The 23,767-nt window shown below is 39.7% G+C and overlaps 1 protein-coding gene across 2 annotated transcripts in view; it reads left to right on the top strand.

Moving 5' to 3' along the window:
- Positions 1-23,767, top strand: part of CSMD1 (CUB and Sushi multiple domains 1) — a 2,022,422-nt gene that overhangs the window by 989,027 nt on the left and 1,009,628 nt on the right. For both annotated transcript variants that reach the window (XM_043557450.1, XM_043557440.1), the window contains exon 5: positions 16,375-16,582. In XM_043557450.1, the coding sequence (XP_043413385.1) occupies positions 16,375-16,582 (208 nt within the window). The remainder of the gene's footprint in view (positions 1-16,374; positions 16,583-23,767) is intronic.

Genomic DNA, 23,767 nt, shown 5'->3' with positions numbered 1-23,767 from the left:
TGTCTCACAGACCCTGTAGGCCATTCAGAGGTCATGTGCCCAGAACAGAGATAAATAAAGGCAGTCAGATGCCAGAAGGGAAAGGTGGCTGCTGGTCTCGGTATTTTCTGTGGGTGTACAAATGATTTAAGCCAAACACTGACTAAAACTGCTTGCCGGAGTGACTACTGTGCGTAGCAAATGAAAAAAAATTGATGTGTAAGCTTAGTTCAAGAGAGCTTTAAGCCCATAGAGGGCTGTTTGGCTGTAAGGTCTTTCTCCTGTTTTATTTCAAAGGCTAAATATGATTTGCTGAAGCTATTTCTTTACAGAGTAAGTCAACCTTAGAGAAAACAAAGCAGACAGTGGTCTGTTTTCTCAAGTGGGCTTCCTACTCCAGGGGAAGAATTTCTTTGGATTAAGTTGGTCCATACCTCTTTCTTCTTTCTTCCCTGCAGCTTTAGATCCTTCATGGAACCCCACCCCTCATCTGCCCTCCCAACAATCCCCCATCCTTGGGCACAAAGGCAAGACTTGGCAGGTGCCCCGAGTAGTGGCACAATATTGGTGCACAGAGAAAGTTCTCTGGCCCCAAGAAGAACCACCTTGGGAGGCAGTTGAGGCAAGATACAAAACATTTGAGAGGTGGTTGGCCAATAATTATTCTTACTTTATTTTCTATTTCTAGCCAATGGAATCTTTTTAGGTAACTATGAGATACTCAAGAAAGAAAGCAATGAGGAAGTTGAGATAGCATGGCTAAACATTTTATTTAGATTAAAATCCTCTGGGGCAGGTGTCATAATATAAACTTTACATATACTATGTAATGCTGTCCAAAAATTGTGAGGTGAATATTTATAGTTTGCAGATAAGGAATCGAATTCCCTGACATGCAGAGACTCTGGTCCAAGGCTAGAGACAATGGCTGCCATAGGCAGTTCTCACGTGGTGCTTCTTACACATGCCTCTGAATGCCTCCTCCTTGGGGGAAGCTAAAGGGAGGTTGTTTGCTTCTGTTTTGTGGAAAAGCATGATCTGTAAACCATTAAAAGTAATAGCAAATGAATCATTATTGAAAGCTAGGCTTCCATAAAGCTCTAACCTTGTTTCTGTCTAAACACATGCATTTAAGATAAATATTCACCTAAATTTGTCAAAACACGTTGTCACTATTTTGTGATGGTTTTAAAGAATATAGGATGTGACAGCTGGGTTTGTTGTTTTTGTTGTTGTTGTTGTTGTTGTTGTTTAAGAGTTGACTGATTTTATCCATTTCAGGACAGTTGCTTTTTTTCTTTTTTTGGAAGGATGGATCCTAGTTAGCAAGCAAGGATGCCATGAAATAAAGAACCGGGAGCCATCTCAGTAATGCCTTTAATAAAACAGGCTAAATAATGTATGCGTGTGTTTCATTTAGAGCTGTCTAAAGCTGAAAATTTCTTTAATTGATAAGCCTTACATAACGTGACTGGAAATGACAATATGTCACTTGCCACTGCTTCACGAAATGTCACTCAAGGTTTTTTAATTGCAGGCATTCCGCTGCTAGTGATGCCAGGGAGAAAGAGAGGCTGGGGAAGATGTAGCTGGAGGGGAGGAGAAGGGAGAGAAGTCATGCTTTTTATGCGAGCCTATAAATTCTGTGATATTTAAAACACAGCTGTGTTTTTATCAGTTATGTTACAGAAATAACATAAAACGAATCTTAAATGATCTGTCATGTCAGGACCACGCATTACAAAGTAAGATTGAGTGGGGCAATCTTCACAGAAGGAACCTGGCTCTAAATTAAGTTTGAATGGCTTTAGACAATTTTGTTTTAAGCACTTTTCTTGCACACTGTGCAATAAACAACTCTAATGTAAACCTTACCAAAATTGGGGGAAAAAAGAAGTATTGAAAATATATGTCAACATTAGATTCTAGTAAGTCTGGCTTACATGTTTTGCCTTTCATAATGCCACGGGCTTTCTGCTAAGTACCTTTTTAAAAAATATGTTTACATTATCTCATTAAATCCACTCTTGTGACAAGTTTAAAGCATAATCATAAGGTGCCTGTATGCCAATTATTTTTAATTTTGTGGATTAATTTACAGTTATTTTTCTGTGATTTTATCAGAGGTACCATATTGGGTTGTAGAGCTGACTGTCTAATACCAATATAGATATATTTCCAAGGAAATGCCCTTCATTGTGATAGGTAGTAACAGACGTGTCTAACAGCAAGAACTTTGTCACTCAAGATCCTGCTTTGCCATATACTAGCTGGGACATCTTGGGCAAGCTATTTTCTTGCAAAGCCTCTGGTTTCGATTCCTTTAAATTAGACTAATACTTTTAATCTCACAATACTGGCAAGGATTAAATAATATCTCAAAGTGCTCAATACCAATAATTACTATTATTATTGTAAATGTTACCACTGAAGATCCAGGATGGAGGGAAAGTAGGAACCGATGAGGCCAACCCAAGCTCTGGGAACTCTCAAGGCTAAAGTCATAGAGCAGATTACTTTTCTTGTTTTTCCTTTGTAAGATTAGTATTATACCATAAACTTTCAGTTTTAATTGATAGCATTTTCTTCTCCATATCCTCAAAATTATACAAATTAATAGTTATTTCTTTGCCTGTAATTGAACATAATGAGTGTTTCCAACATTTACGGCTGCACATAATACTATAATTAGTGTCTCTGTACATATAGCATTGCTTTTGTTTCTTCTGTTTAATTGTTTCCTAAGGACAGAGTTTTCAAAATGTTGTTTATGCCTTGCACACTTGCTGAACAAATTTCCACGCCACCAGGAGTTTCACCACAATTATTCCCAGTTTCGATGTTAGTATTTGCTTTTAATTTGCTGAGAATTTAGTAGCATTAGAACAATGCCCCAAAGTTGCCTTAATCGTCCTTTGATTTCCAATAGAATATGTCTGCTTACTATTTGTGTCCACTCATTCTTTAAAGAAACATTTAGTTATCAAGGACATACATGTTTTCAGACACACTTACCAACCAGTTCAGTAAACTCTACCGATCAAGGGTAAGATAGTAAATATTTTATGTTTTTCAAGCCATATTGTCTCTGTATGAACTGTATTCAGTCATTGTGCAGAAAAGTTTCCATAGGCATTACCTCAACAAATAGGCAGTGCTGTGTTCCAGTAAAGCTTTGTTTACAAAAACAGGTCCAAATGTGGTCCACAAACTGTAGTTTGTATATGTTAGTTCCTGAAGCTGGAGCTACAAAGTGAAAAAAAAATAAGGAAAAATCCTAACCAGCATGGAAATTATATTTTTGGTTGGAGATAGATAGCATAAATACATAAGGAGATTAGTAAAACCAAATACATAACATCTAACTGTAATAAGTGCTCAGAGATGTTCTCACTAAGAAAGTGACATTTGACCAAGAGCTGTACTGGCCAGCTGTTTGGCTTGCCCAGAGCTGTCCTGGTTTTAGCACCTAAAGTCCTATATCCTGGGAAAATTATGTATTTGGCAAAATGAACATTTTTTGCACCCCTCATGGAGGTAGAGTAAACCCTACTAGAATATCAAGAGAGTGGTCCAGATCATGGAACTGTCCATGGCTTGAGTCCTGAGATACAGGGTGAGAATGGGGGGATAGTACAGTGGTGAGTGTGGCTAGAGCACGTTGGACAGTGGCAGGCGGGAGAGAGCAGGTCAGAGACAAGGTGGGAGGAAGAAGGTCTTGGAGGGTCCTGTGGTCCCTAACATAGGCACTAGCTTCTATTGTGAGCAATATGGAAAGAAGCTAGAGGATTTTGGGAAGAGAAGTGGCATCATCTCATGTAGAATTTAAGAGGATTACTTGGCTGCTGTGTTGAGAAACTAATATATGGTGGAAAGGATAAAATCAGAGAACCTGTTAGGAAGCCATTGTAACAGAGTGAAAGGTGGTGTTATTTGTCATGATAGTGGCAGGGCAAGCTGCCAGATGCAGTTGGATCAAGAACGTAGTTTGAAGAAAGGGCCACTAGGATTTTAGGACACTGTGCTCATGGATGTGAAAGAAATAGAAGAGTGATGGGTGATGCCATGGTCTTTTTACCAAGCCACTGGGAGAGGGGAGCTGCCATTATTTGACATGGAGAATACTGTGAAATTTCAGACTTGGAAAGGGAAAGATCAGAAGTAGGACTTGGGAGTAAGTCTGGAATGTGTTTAGGCGTCTACATGGATGTATCATGTAGGGACTTGGATATATAAAACTGAATTCAGAAGAGAGATCTGGAATGGAACTACAAATTTGAGAACGTTCAGCCTACAGATGGTATTTAAATCCATGTAACTGAGCATGGATGAGACCAATAAGGGAATGGATATAGTCAGGAAGAAACAAAGTCCAAGGATGGAGATGCAGGCATCATGCTACGGATCAGAGGGTGGCTTGAAACCAGGTGGGGCTGAGTATAAATGGCCAATAAGATCAAAGCAAGCCTGAGAAGAATAGTTCATAAAAGTACTACTGAGGGACCCCCGGGAGGCTCAGTTGGTTAAGCTTCTGACTCTTGGCTTCTGCTCAGGTCACGATCTCACAGTTTTGTGAGTTGGGGCCCCATGTGGGGCTCTGTGCTGGCAGTGTGGGTCTGCTTGGGATTCTCTCTCTCCCTCTCTTTCTGCCCCTCCCCCACTCACGTTAACTCTGTTTCAAACAAAACAAAACAAACTTTAATTAGATAGATAGATAGATAGATAGATAGATCAATCTAGGGAATAAATCATATGCACACATTGAACCAGTGCTATTTTAAAAACTTTTGATATTGTTCTACATATGTAAGATGTAATCATTGGTGGAAATTTTGAGAAGGGTATGTCCGATCACTCTGTACTATTTTTGCAAACTTTTGTGAATTTGCAATTATTTCAAGACTAAAAGAATAGTTTTAAAAGCCTAGTGAAAAAAAGAATAAGGAATAGGAAATGGAGAATAGTCCAGTGTTGTTGAGGGCTTGTGTGACAGGAGAACTGACTGTAGGATTTATCGGTGTTTCTACCTGAAGAGCCCAGCTGCAGTGGGCCAGGAAGGACAAAATCATGACTCAAGTGGGTTCAAGAGAGGATGAGAAAAAATTAAAGATTGCAGTTATAGACATTTTTTAAAATGTGTTACTGGGAAAGGGGTTTTTAAAAATAGGGCTAGAGATAGATGTGGAATCTGGAGGTAGATGTGGAATCAAGAGGTAGTTGCTTTAAAATTTTGAATTGGGGAAATTATAATATGTCTATGTGCTGAGAACAGTTGTCCAATAAAAAAGGGAAATGATCATTTGGAGAGAGGAGAGAGTGCTAACTCTTGGCTTAGGGACTTGATCAAGGATAAAAGCAAGAACACCAACAGGTGTCAACCCTAGGTAGGAACCCAGTATGGACATTTTATGAGCAGAAGTACAGAGAGGTGATCAAATAGAGTGCTGATATGTTGTAAAATGTCTCTTTTTATAATTTTTTAAAAAATGTTTATATTTTTATTTATTTTCAAGAGAGAGAGAGAGAGAGAGAGAGCGAGCAAACATGAGCAGGGTAGGGGCATAGAGAGGAAGAAAGAATCCCAAGCAGGCTATGCACTGTCAGAGCAGGGCTTGACAGGGGGCTCAGACTCATGAACTGTGAGATTATGACCTGAGCCAAAGTTGGATGTGTAACTGACTGAGCTTCCCAGGTGCCCCTAAAATGTCTCTTTTGATTGCCTCTGTTTTTAGTCAACAGGAAAGAAAATCACCATTGAAGGGTAGGAGTATGGTAGGAGATATTGGCAAGTTAAGGATGAAGGAGGTATGATATGGTATTCCCCCAGAAAGAAGCCTAAAAACTGAGGGAAATTAAGTAAGAATGCCACAATTAAAGGACATTTTGGATCTAGCCATCAATTTAAAGTTAGACCCATCTACATGGTTCTGGTTTTGCGTTTTCTCCAGCCATACTTACCTAAATGTGAGTAAGTGTGGATTTGACCCAAGTTTGAATTGAAGGAATTGACAATGGACTTATAGCAAGCACAAGGGGCGATTTAAATAATTGCCATGAAATCTAAGGATGTCCAGGTGAGACATAAGAACAGAAGGGAATCAAAGGAGAAAGTGGCAAGATCAGGGAACTGTAGGTGCTATGGGTTCAAAGAATGGTTGGAGTTAATGTGTTTGGGAAAGTGGCCTGGACATATGGAAAGTTGGGGTCTGATCACAGGACACTTCAAATGCAGTTATGGCAAACGATCATGTATCATGTTGAAAAGATGAAGGACGAGGATGGGGATAAAAGGACTGTGTTGGAGGGTTGGAGGAGGGGGGCAAGTGAACCGAGAAGCCAGCCTTCAAAGGATTGTCTATCATTGATATGGAAATAGCAAGAATTAGGCCAAACATGGAATTGCAGAAAATGGCAGTGAGCCAGGGGTAAAAAAATCTTCACGGAATAATGGGGATTCCCCAGGGATTTTGTAGAGGGCTAGAGGAAGAAGATTCTGGGGATAAAAGACTCAAAGGTGGGGCACTTTGGGGAGGAAAGAACAAAGTACCTGAGATAGTAATGAGATGTGCATAGGTAGACACATCGCCCAGTGCCAGGGCCGGCAGTCCTTGGACTGTGGAAGCAAACAGGGACCATGTGGGAGGCCTTCATGATGCACTATCCTCAGAAGATATCTGGGCTTCCGTTAGAGAAGGAGGGGGTTGCCTCAGAAATGGTTGAGAGGTAGGGAGTTTTGCTGAGAGTTGACCTTGAGTTTCAGAAGACCTAGCAGAAGGCTCAAGAGCTTGGGAGGGGTAGGAGGTCAGACACATGAGATGTGAAGATCTTTGAGGGTTTGCGGGGTGACCAGGAGATCACTGCTTCTTGAGGTGACTACAGTCCGCAAGGATAAAAGATAATCCCCTGATGGTCTCAGGTAGAGTGTAAGTGGGTGGTGTCTACAGAAACAATGCCGGTAGATTTGGGGCCCTCCTGCCTTCCCGTCCCTAGTGCAGTGGAAACCTTCTTGACCTGCAGCTCTTTGTGACTCTCTCTCCCTCTGGAGTCACTTCCTATTTGGTGGAAGCAAAGTGTCACCCAAAGCAGCAATGCTTTTAAAACTTACGATAAAGCACTAAAAAATAATTTAATAAACTATCACGGATTGATTGCTTTGTGCTAAGTAGGGAAAAATAATAATAGCGAGTTTTATGGAGCAGGTAGTATTTGCCTGCATTTTTCTAGCACTTTACAGTTCTTAATGCATTTTGCCCTCGCAGAAGCACTGTGAATAGGTACCCATTATCATCTCTATTTACAGGTCAGTAAATGAGGCCCAGAGAAGGGAAGGTGTTGTCACACCAAAGTCAGTGGGGGAACCCCCAGACCTCCTGACTTCAAGGTTGTCAGCGGTACCCGTGTTCCACACAGCCTTAGGCAAAGGACCTTAGAGAATATCTCCTAGACTTAGAAATTGGGCATCATGCATGTGTTTGCGTATATGTTCCTTTTCTCTTTCATGAATATTTTTCCATACAATTTTTAAAATTGCAAAGAGTCTACAAATCCAGTTGTGTATGCTGCTTTTTATAAATTTAATATTCTAACTGAGGAGTTTACTGAAGCCGTCTTACAAATGCTTGGTTAACACGTTGGTCCTGTGGTTTGGATAAATCATACTTTATTTAATGATTTATCTGTTGTTAAACTTTTATTTGGTTTCCATTTTTCTTTGTTATAAATATGGCAAAGTATGTCTCTAAATAATGTTTTATTCTGTATTTTGAATTATGCCCTTAAGATATATCCCTAGCAACATTTATACCCAGGCAAGGCATATATAATAATTTTAGAGTTTAGAATGAAACTTTGTAAAAGTTTGGAAATTCCTTAGGGGAAATAGTGTACTCAGATTTCTGCTTACACTCAGGATTATTTTCCCTACTTACAGAAATCAGTAGATTCAAATACATCTTTTATTAAAAACCTTATCGTCTTCTTGGATTAAGTTGATGGCATTCAAACTCCTTTGAACTGTAGCATCTTTTTTTTTTTTTTCAAATGCAAGATTTTGTGAACCTCAGTATAGGAAACTGATTTAAAGGAAACACGGCTCTGATGAAAATTTGGATTGGGAGCCGAAGTCGCCTTGCTCGACTGTTTTGCTAATTCCAACCATTATATGGAAGTTGTAGGAACCCACTTTTTAAAATAATCAAGTGACTCACTATTGATCCTCATCATTTCATTAAAAAATTGTTGTATAGTAATTTTTACAGTCATGTATTCACCTGGAAGTTTTGAACCTAACTTCATTTTCTTTGTGAATAATGTGGAAGGAAGGAAGGAAGGAAGGAAGGAAGGAAGGAAGGAAGGGGAATAAAAATAGCATTTCCTAAATCAGATCCCCCAATTTTCAGCTTTCACATAAATCCCTCCGGTATTGCAAAATTAATATTGAAGTAAAATGTAAAATATTGAAGTAAAATTTTATTCACATTAATATCCACGGAGTTTGCATTATATTAATATAGCTATATTATTTAAATATTGCTCAGAATTATTTAGCTTATTTTAATGGTTTTCTGTTTTGATACATTTTGCTTTGTGTGTGTGATTTCTAAGTTTACGTCACACGGTTAACTGTGGAACTTGAACTCCGGGTGCCAGGAAGCTTGCCCCGAGTCTCCTTATTGTTTTGCTTTGATCTATTTGCTTCTTCTCCCTGCCTTGACTTTATCTCTTCCTGAAATTTCCCTGCTGCTCCACTGTACATAAAAGGAACATTCCTGGTCTTGTGGCTTAGCTACTTGGTGAAAACAAACGAAGCTAAATAAACATACCAACTAAACCCCTCGTGGATTGCTACAGTGATAACACTTTCTTGGCAATTAATTTTTGTCTGAAATATCTCTACTTAGAGGCTTGCTGCAGTTTTTAGAGAATGTTTTTTAAACCTTATACTTGAAAAAGCCACAGATTTCCATACCTAAGCATACTTTCTCCCGCTCATCTTAGAAATGGGGTAGTTGGATGCCATGCCCGGCCCCAGAGATCTGTTTTGTGACAGTCACACTACACCGAAGATAATTGGATACAGGCACATTCAACCTGATAGAGTCGCAGGGAGTGCTGCAATCATCACTCAATGAAGGAGGAAAAAAGAGAGGTCACTGAGTTCCAGGCTGCCTTCTAGGAACAGGGACATTAGTCCGAAGACAGCCTAGACAGCTTACGGCCCAATGCTTGGCACTCAGCTAAGTGCTAAGAAGTAAACCAGGGCAGGATGAGGCGATGGGAGTCACAGAGAGCAGGAGCTGGTTCACATACAGTCAGCAGAGAGGGCGGACCAGGAACGGGAGACCTGTCTTGGGGAGGGTGATGAGACCAAAGGCTCTGGGGCAGGAACGCAGGCAGCGTGGTTAGAACAGAGCGAGGAAAGAGTAGTGGGGAGAGGGGGGCACGGAGCGGGCAGGACAGGCACTGGGGACTGGGAGGGGCTGTGGGTCAGATCACAGAGAGTGTTGATTTTACTCTGAGTGGGGACAGAAGTGTAAGAGTTTTGAGCAGAAAATTTTAAGATTCAAGTAAAATTAAAAAAAAATCCATCTGGCTGATTTGAATGAAACAGATTACAGAGAAATGAAGAAGGCAAGAAGAGAAGTCAGTTCTGAGGGCTCTTGCGTGTGTGCATGTATGTGTGTGTTTGTGCGTGTGCGTATGCGTGTAAATGGTATTAAGAGATGATTCCGAAGGTCTCTGGCTGTACGTTTTTTCTAAACCTGGCCAGTGATCTCTAGTTTTGAGGCTCCTACGTGTAATTTTCAAATAAAGCATTCGTTTTTAGCATTTTATTTGTGAATAAAATAGAGATAAAGTATTAGTGTTTAATTGCTATTTTTGCATTGTTACTAGTTTTTATGTAAAGGGTGAAACCCGCCTTGTGAAAACACACATCAGAAATTACAGACTGGTCATATAAAAGAATTTAAGTTACATCTGTCATACACATACTTTCCATCACAATCCTAGGGTTAAAGATACATTAAAACAAGGACAATAAATCTCTTATACCCTTAATGATTTTTAGGTTTCTCTAGACATAAAATATTTTAGTTTAGAAAATTGAGTAGCTCTTTCCTAATTAAGTTTATTTACCGAGGCTTATTCTTTGTGAGAAAATCTGTGCAATGTACATCAAAAATGAGTCCATTTTCAAATTCTATGGCAGCTACTCTGTTTTAAATTATCTTATATAAACAGATTATTTAAGGGAGAGCACCATGTATGTTTTCCCTATATTTTAGCACATTTAAGGAAGTCACATATCTCATTGATTATTAATTCTGACTCAAGGAAAGAATACTACATAGCATTTTAATACGGCTTCAATTTCTTCTGTTTAAAAGCTCTATATAGTACCACTGAAAAGAACCAGAAAAAAAGAACTAATTAAATTCATCTAAGTAAATGGTTCTCAACAAGGGACCATTTTGCCCCCCAAAGAACATTTGGCAATGTCTGCAGACATCTTTCCTCAACACAGTTGGGGATATTTTTGGCAAGTAGTGGGCACAGGCTAGGATGTTACAAAGTTTCCTACAATGCACAGAGCATCCTGTTAGAACAAAGAATTATGTGGCCCAAGATGTTAACGATGGTGAGGCTGAAAAGCCAGGACTCGGTGTTATCTCTTAATCATAATTTTAAAATGGAAATTGCTTTGTCCTTGTTACTATTTATTATAGGAGATACCTTTAATAATGAGATACAGGCAACTCCCAGAAAAGCATTATCTTTATCCATGTACATTTCCTGGGGAAATGCCTGAAACTGAATTATGAATGAATATTTTATAATGGTAGCTATCTCAGATTTTCATATTTTTTCCCTTGGACATTGGTGATGTAATGAAACATCAGGACAGGGATATATGATGCTTTGTCTCTGTTTCTTGGAGCTATTCAATCGAGATAATTTGTCTTTGAAACTCTTAACTGTCTTTGCTGCTACTATTGCTATATTACTCTCACTGTTACAAATGACAGTGAAACCCAATCAACAAGCAGGGATTGAGTGACAATGACAATAGAGTCTGCCTCATGATGCTGTAAAGACACATCAAGCTAACTCATTGTCTTAGCACAGCAGGAAGACCATCGAAAAATCGCTTCTTCATCCTCAGGCTTCACCAAGATAGCAATTTCGCCAGGGAAGTCCAATTTCCTTTGATATGATTTTAGGGCACTTTTTAATAAAATATGTGGGCTTCAAAAGTAAATATAATATGGTATGTGATTTTGAGATTCATTGTGAGATTCTGAGGAACATAAAGAGATTTATTATGGGGAATGTGCTGATCCCATTGTAGAGACTAAGTCCAGCTGGAGTTTCCGGAGAGCCAGTGATGTGAGTGAGTTCCAGCCAGAATCCAAGCAAGAAGGCAGGAGAGGATAAATGTCTCAGCTCCAAGACGGGCAGGCAGAGAGCATATAGTTTTCTACTCAGCCCTTTTGTTCTACTCTGGCCTTTAAGGAATAGGGCAAGGCCCACCCACATTGGGTAGAGCTATCTGCTTTACTGTATCTGCACATTCAAATGTTAATCTCTTCCAAAAGCACCCCTATAGACCTACCCAGAGTAAGTCCCAGCTAAATATCTGGGCACAGGTTGACTATCACGTTGAACCTGAAATAAACCCTCACATCTATAGTTTCCTGGCCTAGGTCCCAGGAGCACAGAGACTTTGAGATCCGGACTTAGGTAGAAGTTTGCAGGGAGGTGATTCAGAAAGCAAAGTGAGGGAGTGAGGACGTGAGGCAGGAAAGTGATGTTAAAGTGTTGATAAGTACACACCTTAATACCATGGAATTTGTTTTGCGTTTCTGCAAAGCACCAGTTAAACCTCTTTTAGTCTTTTGCAATAGTGTATATACCGATTAATGTTAATGCCGCTTACTTGATCATGTTGATATTTCATGACTGTCTTAACATTTTCCAGACGCACGTTTTTCATAAGTAACCAGAATCTCACTTTTGACAACTATGAAATAGGAACGATAATTTTCTCATACATTTTGAAATGATTCAATAAATGGTCCAGATAAGGGACTTAGTACAGAATATCAAGCACCTTAAATGTACTCAGTAAATATTAAGACCTCAAACTGAGTGACTTGCCAAAGATATGAACATCCTATATATTATCCCTAATGTATATTGTCAAATTGTCCAAAATTTCATACCAATATACATTGATATCAGAAGCAAAGAATAATACCCACTTTACCCTTAGTTGTTTTCCTTTTTGTAAAAAATGCATTTTAAAACTTCAAGTGTTTCACCCTTGTGTTAATTTTATTGTGAGAACAAGAGTGTTTAAACCTTTTCCTGTGTGTAGGATTTCTTTCTGGAATTCTTGTTTAAATTGTCACTGATGACCTTTTCTCCATCAGTCTCTTTGTATATAGTTCTTTTTTTTTTTTAATGTTTTTCAATGTTTATTTATATTTGAGGGAGAGAGAGAGAGAGAGAAAGACAGAATGAGCACTGTAGGTGCAGAGAGAGAGAGAGAGAGAGAGAGAGAGAGAGAGAGTCAGAGAACCTGAAGCAGTTCGGTGCTGATGCAGTGAGCCTGATGTGGGGCTTGAACCCACAAACTGTGAGATCATGACCTGAGCTGAAGTCGGATGCTCAACCAACGAAGCGAGCCAGGCGCCCCTCTTTGTGTATTATTCTTAATGTGAATCAAATAAGTATAGAAGACATCCCTTTGCTATGTTGCAAATTTGCCTCATTATCTTGTTTTTTATTTTGGATTATTTTTATATGTCTATTTTGAAAATAATGTTTTTATATAGGTAAGTTTGTTTATGGTAATGTTTCTTGTGCTTCAGTCACATAATTTCTTTTAGTTGAGGTAATACATTATTTGGCATAATACAGTATATTTATTCTGCTAATTTACCCATTATTTTATACTTTCCTTTTAATTGATGCCATTCATATGTATTTTCTATTAGGCTGTTTCTAAATGATTTTTTTCAAGTTTCTTTTTTTCCCAGTCACTTTATTAATACACTCTCCTCCCATCACGGATGAGGCTCGTCTTATCATTTACTGAATCCCCCTGTGTATTTGGGTCCTCATAACACCTACACTATGAGGAATGAGGCTCCCATTTCTATTTAGCAAAGTCTTTATCATAAAGTGACATTTTAGAGAAAGGTAGCTTAATATCTTTTGCAGCAAAACTCAAAGTTCACAACTAATAGGATTCCCAAAATTAATTAAAATTAAATACATTTTTCCCAAGGCCGAAGGTGCTTTGGAAAATGTTTGCTCAGTTGTTTTACCTATATGTGTAATTACTCTGCTGATAGATTTTTGTAAATCTAAAAACAAAACTTAGATTTCTTTTTAAAAACATTGGCTACTCTAAAATGATAGTTATGTTACCCTTCCTCAAATACCATTATGTATTCGGTTGTGCAAAATGTTACAATTTAGAAAAAAATTCTCTTACAAAAATGGCAAAGAAAATAGTTAAAATGTTCCATTGGAGAAATATTTGAAGCACCGTTGAAACTCCTTTTCCATACCCTCCCCCCACACAAACACATATGCAGAAATGTTTTTACCACACTCTCTACTAAAGAGGGTTTTCTGTGATTTAAGTGTGTTATCCAGTGAGTGACATAAGGTGTTTTTTGTTTCATGTGCTTAATTCTCAAAGATTTCAAATAGATTATCTAAATGGCATTCTGCAATATTTTATGTGAAATGCCCCATTAAGAAATCATAATATATCCCATATATATTTAGCCTGACATAATTTTAACTGTAATCCATTTTAAAATGTTCTCTGGGCATTAAAATATCAGAGCAAACACAATGGTCATTGCAGGTTTGGGAGAAATGTATTCTTGTTTCTCTCTGCCAGTTTCTTTCTTCATTCTCTTCGTTTCTGTTTTCTATTCTTGTCTTTATTCTATCATCTGCTCCTATTTCCAACAAAGTTACCATAGAATTGTAGCCCTCGTCCGCTCCTGTAATGTGGCCTCTGGTCCTCTTTGGAATTAGCGAGCATGTCCTCACTCCCCAGCCCCTTGGCGTCTCACCCTCCATGCTGTGCCAAGTCCTCACCTGAAGTCCTGGTCACTTGAAGTCCTAGTGTCTAAACTGTTAGGCTCATTGCATCAGAACTGAGACGTAAAAGGTGACAATGCCGGTTATTCAGCTCAACGGCTCTCATGTTAAAGGGCAAAGGGATGTATTGCTGAGAGGGAAGGGCATGTGATCTGAGCTTCTGTCCGCTGGTAGGCACCAACACAGCTCTATGCACTGTTAAATGTGAAAATATCCCCACTGCAGCTCATGTATATCTACTTCCTGGAGTCTCTGGAGCGACCCTGTCACCCCCGCTTCTTTGGCACTTTCTACAGGTCTTCAGACTTTCCACTGGTCACACAGCTAGAGAGATAAAGGCACAGAGCGGGGCTCCAGGGCTCTGCTGTAGAGCCACCACTGACGCCCATTGCTTCTGGCAGGTGCCTGCTGGTGTGTACTCTCAACAGGTGCAATGTCACCTGCTTGGCGAAGGTTGCCGCCTTGCTTTCCCAGAACCAACCAGTGTGCTTCTCGTCCCATTCACTCTTACCTCTAGTGTGATACACACAAATACACCTATTTCAAAGTCTTATTTATTTATTTATATGTTTTTAAATGTTTATTTATTTTGATAGAGCACCTGTGTGAGGCAGGGAGGGGAGGAGAGAGAGGGAGAGAGAGAATCCCAAGCAGGCTCTGCCCTGTCAGTGCAGAACCCAATGTGGGGCTCGATCTCATGAACCTTGAGATAATGACCTGAGCCGAAGTCAAAAGTCAGTTGCTTAACTGACAGAAATGGATTTGGTAACTTTTAAGTCCACTCATTTATGATATTTTTTTATATAAGAGTGCTGTAATTCTTTTTTTTTTTTTTTTGCATTATACTGAGATAACTTTCACAGCATATGATAAGATTAGAGAAATAAGGTCAGTGTATTAAATAACATTATACTGAAAAAAAATAGCATTATGCTGTGTGTGTTGATCATGCATGTATGTATGACATGTTCATACATGAAAAACAATTGTTACTACAGAGGTGTGAGTATATGCAAGTGTATACTACATTTACATATACAGTTGTTTCATCAGTAGCCAATGAAAATATCTGCTCTACATGATCTTATCCAGGCACACAAACTGCTAAAAGCATATGTCCCCATCTTGGTGACAGGCTGACTTCATTTATCAGTTATATTAGAGCGTCAACACCCATAAATATTAAATATGCTCTTTGGGTAGAAACTATCTGGTAGGTCAAAAGGAAGGAGGGAAGGAAAGAAAAAAAGGATACTCCCAGACATGTCTTAGCATAAGTATCTTATAAATATTTATTTACCTGTGTTACAGTTTATTATGTACATAACGTTTTGTAAGCAATGCTCTGAGTTCAATAACATGTATGTTTTACTCTAGGGAAAACTTGATAAGATGGGTTCCCCTCAAATTAATATTTTTTTTAATTTTTTTCAACGTTTGTTTATTTTTGGGACAGAGAGAGACAGAGCATGAACGGGGGAGGGGCAGAGAGAGAGGGAGACACAGAATCGGAAACAGGCTCCAAGCTCTGAGCCATCAGCCCAGAGCCTGACGCGGGGCTCGAACTCATGGACCGTGAGATCGTGACCTGGCTGAAGTCGGACGCTTAACCAACTGAGCCACCCAGGCACCCCTCAAATTAATATTTTAATGCAAATTTATATTATATCTTACAGGCATTTTGTCATCACTGACCATTTTAATTGCTACTTTCCAAGTTATTCCACTTTAAGTTTTCATGCATCTGTTTCCTACTCACAAAGTTTTTATGAATTGCTGTGTCTCTATCATCATATTAGTGCAGAACTTACCTGAAATTCAAAACCATATAGACATTCCAGAGTCTGTAGAAAAACAATTAGGGTGATGACTACTTTCAGGATCACTGTATTTTCAAAGCCAGGTATCAGTGAATTGATAAAACATGGCTACATACTTTTAAATCTCAGAGAAAGTTTTGGTACATTTTTGTGAAGCCGTCTGTGAATGTGAGGTATATGGCAACGACACACTGCAGATATTAGAAAAGTCAAGACTTCACTCTTCCGCGATGGAAAGTCAGTTAATAATTCGGGGTAATCGTTTAGACTTTTGTAAGCTTTTCCACAAAACTAAATTAATAAATCAGAAGAAACCCTTTGTCATGTTGAGACTGTCAGTTTGGGGTTCGGAAAATATTTGTCACCGATCACTATGGATACTTTGTAGATGAACTTGTGTATGAAGTGGTCTTGAAATATGATTCCCATTTGTTTCTGCTCCTGCCAGCTGAGGGAGCCTGTGGAGGGACCCTGCGGGGAACCAGCAGCCACATTTCCAGCCCGCACTTCCCCTCAGAATACGGGAACAATGCTGACTGTACCTGGACCATCCTCGCTGAGCCCGGGGACACCATTGCCTTGGTCTTCACTGACTTTCAACTAGAAGAAGGGTACGACTTCTTGGAGATCAGTGGAACAGAAGCGCCGTCCATATGGTAAGTCCTGGAGAAAAAAATGTGTTTACCCCAGATACAACAATAGGCTTTGTAATATGGTTCTCCTTGGACATTCATTGGCAAACATGAGTGTTCTTTCTTTGCTTTGCTATTTTGACTGCTAACAAAGGCCTCTATATTGTGACTGATCTCAAAGTTTCCAAGATGTCTTTGCGTCGGTATTTGGAGCCGGGAAAGTTAGGTGCACGTGGGCAATGGAACATCACATGCCCTCATTCTCGACTCTTACAAAGCAACAGAGATGATGGTAACCAGGCGAGCTAAGTTAGTTTTGGATTTGTTCCGGAGCTGATTCAATGTAAACAGATATTTTTAGACGATGGACATTTTAAAATGTCATGTTACCAACCATTTATCTACTGTGCTGCAGATATATGACTGCGTATTTCTTTTCCTTCCTGACGATGTTGCAACTATGAAGGGTCACAGGCAAACCATAAATACTAATGCAACATACATACGAAATTAATCAACTGAGGATCACTTCTCTGGCGTGTATGCTAGTGGAGACAGAAGGAAACCGGGTCTGATCAATTACAGCGAATCAATCTAGGTCTTGGTATTGTTGGTGAGAGCAGCTTTAGTTGTGTCCATAAGTGCAGTTGAAGAGGGAGAATCCGAAGAATAGATGTTTGAAGTCTTTATGCCTTTTATGCCTCAAATTAAGTCATTTGTCGTGAGTTGTACTGGTTTTTGTTTTATTTCATTTCTTAGTATTTTAAAAACCCTATCAGTACTCTCTTTCAGATCTTGGATGATAAGCTAACTTGAATACACACACAGACACACACACACATTCAAATTAGGGTGTAAGTCAGAGGAGATGTTGGCCATTTATACATTGGTAGAGAATATGAAGTGAGTGGGAATATTTCTATGGGTTCAAGTTTGCATTTCCATGTAAAGACTAAAGGATAAAAATATCAACCCTGAAACATGACATCAAATTAGATCACCTGTCTTAAACCAGTTATTTAAATTGAAATTTATTTTTTTCTAAGGCTCAAAATTCAAAGCAGAGGGTTTATATTAATGGGTGAATTATTTCCTTACGTTAGTTACGCTGTGATTATATTAAATGTTACCTCAATTAAGAGAAAAATAATCGTTGCCTCTCTGGCCTTTGCTTTATATTTGATTCATCTTAAACAAGACTTTTAGATGAGTGGGTTTACCCATTTGTTGATTTCGTGTAATACAATCTGAAACATTCAAGAATTGGTTGATAGTACCTGTCTCCCTTTGTGTTCCATCAGACTTAGTGGAAATACCTTGTGAACATAACACTGGGTGTCCTGGGTTCTCTTCCATGTTCTGCCAAAAATATCCTTGTGACCTTGGACAAGTCGCATAACAGTTTATATAAGTAGGGAAGCTACTGGATATCTAGTATACTGGATATGCATTACCTATCTATTGAGTTCATATTCTCTGTCAATCACTAAAAGAGAGTCAGGGATGTAACATTTTTAGCTTTAAAATTACATCGTTCTGGTTTTCAGAAATTCATTGCAATATGAAATACATGGTGAGTGTCTCTCAGAAACTATATGATTTATGGTAAAGGCCTTGTTTATGAGAGATTCTGCAGATCATGGGCACCGACCGACTACCTTGCTCCTAAGATGTCAGGTTGGGAAAGAGAGAAAAAAGAGAGACATCTTTGACCATGATTTTAGAACCCATGGTCCGGACAGCTTCTGCCAGACAGACTTAGTTTATGTAAGAGAGGAAACGTGGAGGTGCAGATGTCCGTGTCAAGGTCTGAAATAAAAATAGGGCATGTGAAATCAGAACAAGACACAAGTCTCCAGAAGAGCTTGTGGCTCTTATGAGCACATTGTGACTTCCCACTGAGAGGCACGAGCTCATTCATTTCATTCATTTTAATTAAAGATGGCAGGCGGGAGCTAAAGAATGTTGTCTGAGTTGTTGCCTGTTTCTTCTTGGCTTATCCCTGTTGATTTCTCTCACATCGCCCTCCTTTCTGATTAATCTCTGTCTTCATGATCCCCTGCTACTTGTCCCCAACAACTTCAGTATTGGACTCAGAAAAGTGCTGAGGATGGGGCCATGGGCCCCTGTGAGGCCTGAGAGCAACAGTTCCTAATGTTTGTCGGAGAGAGAGCTGGCATGGCGGCCAGGACAGTGGCCCGTCTTCTTGGTGTGTGGATTCAGGCTAGAGGACACTTTCCAGCTCTGAAATATATCTAGGTATCTGCCAGGGCACCAAGATTCATGACCTGTGAACACATCGGAAAAACAAAAAACAAAAACTGGGCAGTTGTTGGGAAAGTTCTTGGTGGGAACTTTGACCCTGTTTGTGTTCCTTCCAGTCTGGCAAATGGGGTATCTGGTTGGACTCAACACGCTCTTTCTCTCGATGGCTACTGTTAGATAGAGTTGTGTTCGTATTGTGTTCCTATGACAATCTCTAGTGTCCTCTTGGCACAAAAGCCCTGGGGGTTTCTTGTTGGTATCCTCTAACTTTTATTGATGAAGAAGCTGGGGGCAGAGATCACAGACCACAGGGCAGCACTGGAACTCAGGATCAAGGCCTCTGACTCAGAATTACATTGCCTTCTCACTCCACCCCAATCCCTGCAACAGGACAGTCCAGCCAGGTGTAGACTTAATGCTCTGTCGGGAACTCACGTCTCCCCGTAGATTTCACGGTAAAGCCTCGAACAGGTTACTACCACAGAGAGTAACCACCTGAGAGGCGAGTTTACACACACGCTGCCTCGATAGAGAGTCGGAGCGGAGAGAGCTTTTTGGGGTGACACTTCACGTTTCTCATAACTCCAGAAGAACTGTCTTGACCTGGCCGTGGCACTTTTACACGGGACCCACATCTCTCTTCCGTGGAGGCTATCACGGAATAGGTGGCTTTCCTAAATCACTATGGGAACATGCATGGGCACATTTGTAATACAAAACAGAATCACTGGAAGTCCGTTTTTAAGATCTGGACAAATGCATAATATGGCTTATCTCAAAAAGACTATTGTTTTACTATCATTTTAGACTGACAGTCTCTGAAATGTTTAATGGTTCAAATCGGTATGTTTAAAAGATTTAGCATCCCTGTACTTCAAGGAAGACCCTAAGTAGAGCGCAGGTGGCTGGTGCCCCCCCTCAAGCACAAGGCTACGGAGCAGTGACAGTCGGTCAGCGTGCAAGTCTGAGTGTGGAGTGCGCAAGCACATATAATTTTCCAATAATCCATTTTTCAATACTGAAAATACAAGCAAGGGCACTCTCAGGAGAAGCTACCTGGAAAATTGTTAAGAACAATAATAGGATTAGCTTTATTTTCATTGAATTTGGAGTGAAATTACCAACTCAGCTATGTTTTATGCAAGGGTTACCATGGCTACAGCGGAACAGTCTAAATGTGGCGAATGATGTAATGTGCCAAAATTATCCATACATTAAATGTGGAGGGGTTCGTCATCTAAACCGAATCCACTCTATATACATTAGATAAGCCTGACTTTTTTTTTTTTTTTTTTTTACTAGTCAGCCTCTAATTTTCTACAGGCTAGCTTCTTATCAATACCCTACTGTAGCAGAGAGCTGCCATTTCTAATTCTCTTTGCCCCCATGCTCTGGTAATTATGATTTTTCTTGCAATTAAAAACATGGTTAGCGGTGAAGCTAGTCAACTTTTCTTTATTTCTGAACTGATTTGACCGTCTAGCCTATAGCTCATAACCCAGGAAATATCAAGGAGAAAGAAAATTGGTTTTTTTTCAGAATTAACCTACTGTGGTGTCTAAATTAAGACTTGGTGGTTAAAGGGACCAGGAACAGATAGTCTCGACAGGAAACAACAAATGGAGCACTTAACGATCTTTCAAACATGCATCCTATCAGAATAATTTATGCATCCCCTTCTGGGACAGGTAGCCTGTGAGTAGGGTAGAGAAGGAAAGGAAACAAAGAACAGGAAATGCACTTAAAAAGCATCCCCAAACACATGTAAATGTATCAATTCCTCGAAAGTCTTCAATGACTGAGGCTCAGGCCATCCAAAACAACCCCAAATGCCTTACTGTGCCATTCAAGGCTTTGCACTGCACACCCAGCCTGCCCTCCATATGACCACACCTCACGCCAAGCATCCTTCAGTTTTGCCTCACTGAGCACATCCCTGTCTTCACTGAAGCACAGATTTGCGTCCCTTGCACATGTGTTCAGGTGTATGGGAATCCCACACCAACCAATTTAATAGACGTTCAATCACTGTAACGCTTCACTTGATCTTCGCCAAAAGTCCGAGAAGCGATTATCACTGTAACGCTTACAATGTCCTATAGACGGCAGCCCACTTAAGTCCTACAGGTGCAACAGTTTGTACGGTCTCCTCCCCTGGAAAATGTCACTGATAACAAAGGCGAGAATGATTCTGGGCTGCTTTGGATTCGACCTGCCTCATTCTACCAGTAGAACATCTGTTACTTTATGATTTCTTAAGGTTTCAGTTATTCACTCACCAGTATAACTCCACCACTTTGTCTCTCTGTATTGTACAAGGCGACACTTGAGGGGACCAAAAGAAGTTTTGGAACTGCACTTTATTTTGTTCCCATTAACCAAGCATAATCTCGCTATTAAACCAATCTAATCAGGGCCTTGCTAAAGCCAACACACAACTTCAAAGAAACTGGAGAAGCTGAGTGAGCTTCAAAGAAGCCTTGAAGGGTCAATTAACACCTGCGATGTTTATCCAGCTTGTCACTTAATTGAGATGTGACTTGCTGCTTATTTAATTTCTGATGAGGAAGGATTACAGAGGCTTACCCAGAGTGACGGAACTCCCTGGAATGAACTCTTCCACTCCCCTGCCCAAGGTAGAAGAAAAGGAAGGACGCTCCCCTCTCCCCTTATTTTATTTAACTGTTCATCTTGAAATTATTTTATAGAGAATTTGCAGAGCTAGCTCAGAGAGGTGCTGTGTGTCCTGAACCCACCTCCCTCCGATGTTCACGTCTTATACAACCATAGTATAATTATGGAAACCAAGAAAGTCATACCGCCACCAGGCAACTACCTAATGTACAGACTGATGCGAATTTTTCCGGCTGTCCTGCTGGTGTGATTGTTCTGCTCCTGGAGCCACCAGGCAGTGAGCTAGGCTTCTCCAGCCTGTGACTGTTTTGCGTCGTCTCTCTTTGTTTCCATGACCTTGACTTCCCTCATGTCAACAAGTCGGTCGGGTCACGTAACTCTGGAAAGGCAATGGCATTATTCAGGAACATGGAGACTATATAGCAATGTCCCTTTACCCCCAGTCGAAATAACTGGGGTTTCTTTCTATCACGTTTTCCATTTTAAATTTAAATTCAGGAATCAGAGTCCACAAAGCTATTATAATATATGCACGTCAGCATTTTTTGTGGACTTCTGTAACTGCACTTTATTTTGTTCCCATTAACCAGGCATAATCTCGCTATTGAATCATAACCAATTTATGCTTTCATAGCATAATAAGCATGACATAAACAAGAAACAAATATCACATATGTATGTATGTATATGTAGAGATATGTGTGAATTTCTGTGTATTGTTTGTATATATATGTATATATATATGTACACGTGTTTGTGTGTGTATATATATTCCATGTATATATGTACATATGTACACACACACATATGAATTTCTATTTTTCTCTGAACCTCTACAAACTGGCCAGAAGTCTAAGGATATAACTAACATGATATTATTTTAGCCCTTTTCCTAAACCCTTTTTCTTTTTTTAAATTTTATTCTCAAGTTAGTTAACATACAATGTAGTCTTGGCTTCAGGAGTAGAGCCAGTGATTCATCTCTTACAAATAACACATGGTGCTCATCCCGAAAAGGATCCTCCTTAATTCCCATCACCCATTTACCCCACCCCCATCAACTCTCAGTTTGTTCTCTGTATTTAAGAGTCTCTTACGGTTTGACTCCTGAACCCTTATTTTAATTAAAATAGTTTTATAAAAATATTGTAATATTTTGTAATCGAGTAATGTATCTTTACAGACACTGTACTGAATGGTAATATTCATTGATTGATGGCTATGTACCAGGCAAGTGGAAACAGCAGCCACTTCTTGGAGATGCTACTGTCCCCATTTTAGAGATGAGGAAAACTAAACCCAGTGGAGTTCAGTCTCTTCCCACACAGCTACCAGATAGCAGAGTGGGGATGTAAACAGAGACCGGCCTCAGCCGTATTTCCAGCCATATTTAAATGCATCAAGATGGTATTTCTTGATTGGCTTTAAACCAGGAGAATAAATGCAGTATGCTGGTGCTTCAACACCAGCCCATCTCAGCGGACCCCAAGGAAGACGTGAGGCCACGTCAAGTCCAGTCACCCCTGTTACTTTGTGCTGTTGTCATCATGAAATAGGCTTCTCAACTTTCCTTTTTTGTGTGTTGTTAACTATATAGCGAGGTAATAACAGATATACATCTGTTATGTATACTTTTGGGTACAAATGCAATCTTGGATACTATAAGGATTCTAAGATGGGACATATGTGACCGGTCTGAGGTTATCATAAAGTTTTGGCCTAACAGTGTAAATACTGAGGCTTCTTGATACAACTTTGGCTCATTTGAATTGTAGGGAGATGGGGGAAACAATGGCCAGCTTAGATCGTCTCAAACCTGTTGTTACCTCCACCACAAAACTCCAAAGAGAAATAAAGGAAAATTTATTTTTTTTAATTTATTTTTTATTTTTTTTATTTTTTTTTTATTTTTTTTTTTACGTTTATTTATTTTTGAGACAGAGAGAGACAGAGCATGAATGGGGGCGGGTCAGAGAGAGGGAGACACAGAATCTGAAACAGGCTCCAGGATCTGAGCTGTCAGCACAGAGCCCGATGCGGGGCTGGAACTCACGGACCGCGAGATTGTGACCTGAGCCGAAGTCGGCCGCCCAACCGACTGAGCCACCCAGGCGCCCCAAAGGAAAATTTATTTGATAACAGCTAATTGTAGCCAAGGGAGAATTTCTACCTTGAAATATGACATTCTTTTGCCTGTGTCATCCAAACGATATTTATTTTTTCTGAGAAGGTTAGGGAATCCCTCCCCCCCACCATCTTGAAATCATTTTGCAGAGAATTTGCCGAGCTGCCTCGGAGAGTTGTTGTATA

Source organism: Prionailurus bengalensis, chromosome B1, assembly GCF_016509475.1.
Source record: "Prionailurus bengalensis isolate Pbe53 chromosome B1, Fcat_Pben_1.1_paternal_pri, whole genome shotgun sequence".
Taxonomy (NCBI): domain Eukaryota; kingdom Metazoa; phylum Chordata; class Mammalia; order Carnivora; family Felidae; genus Prionailurus; species Prionailurus bengalensis.
Note: the sequence above shows the minus strand (reverse complement) of the source record. Positions and strands in the feature narration are given on the sequence as shown.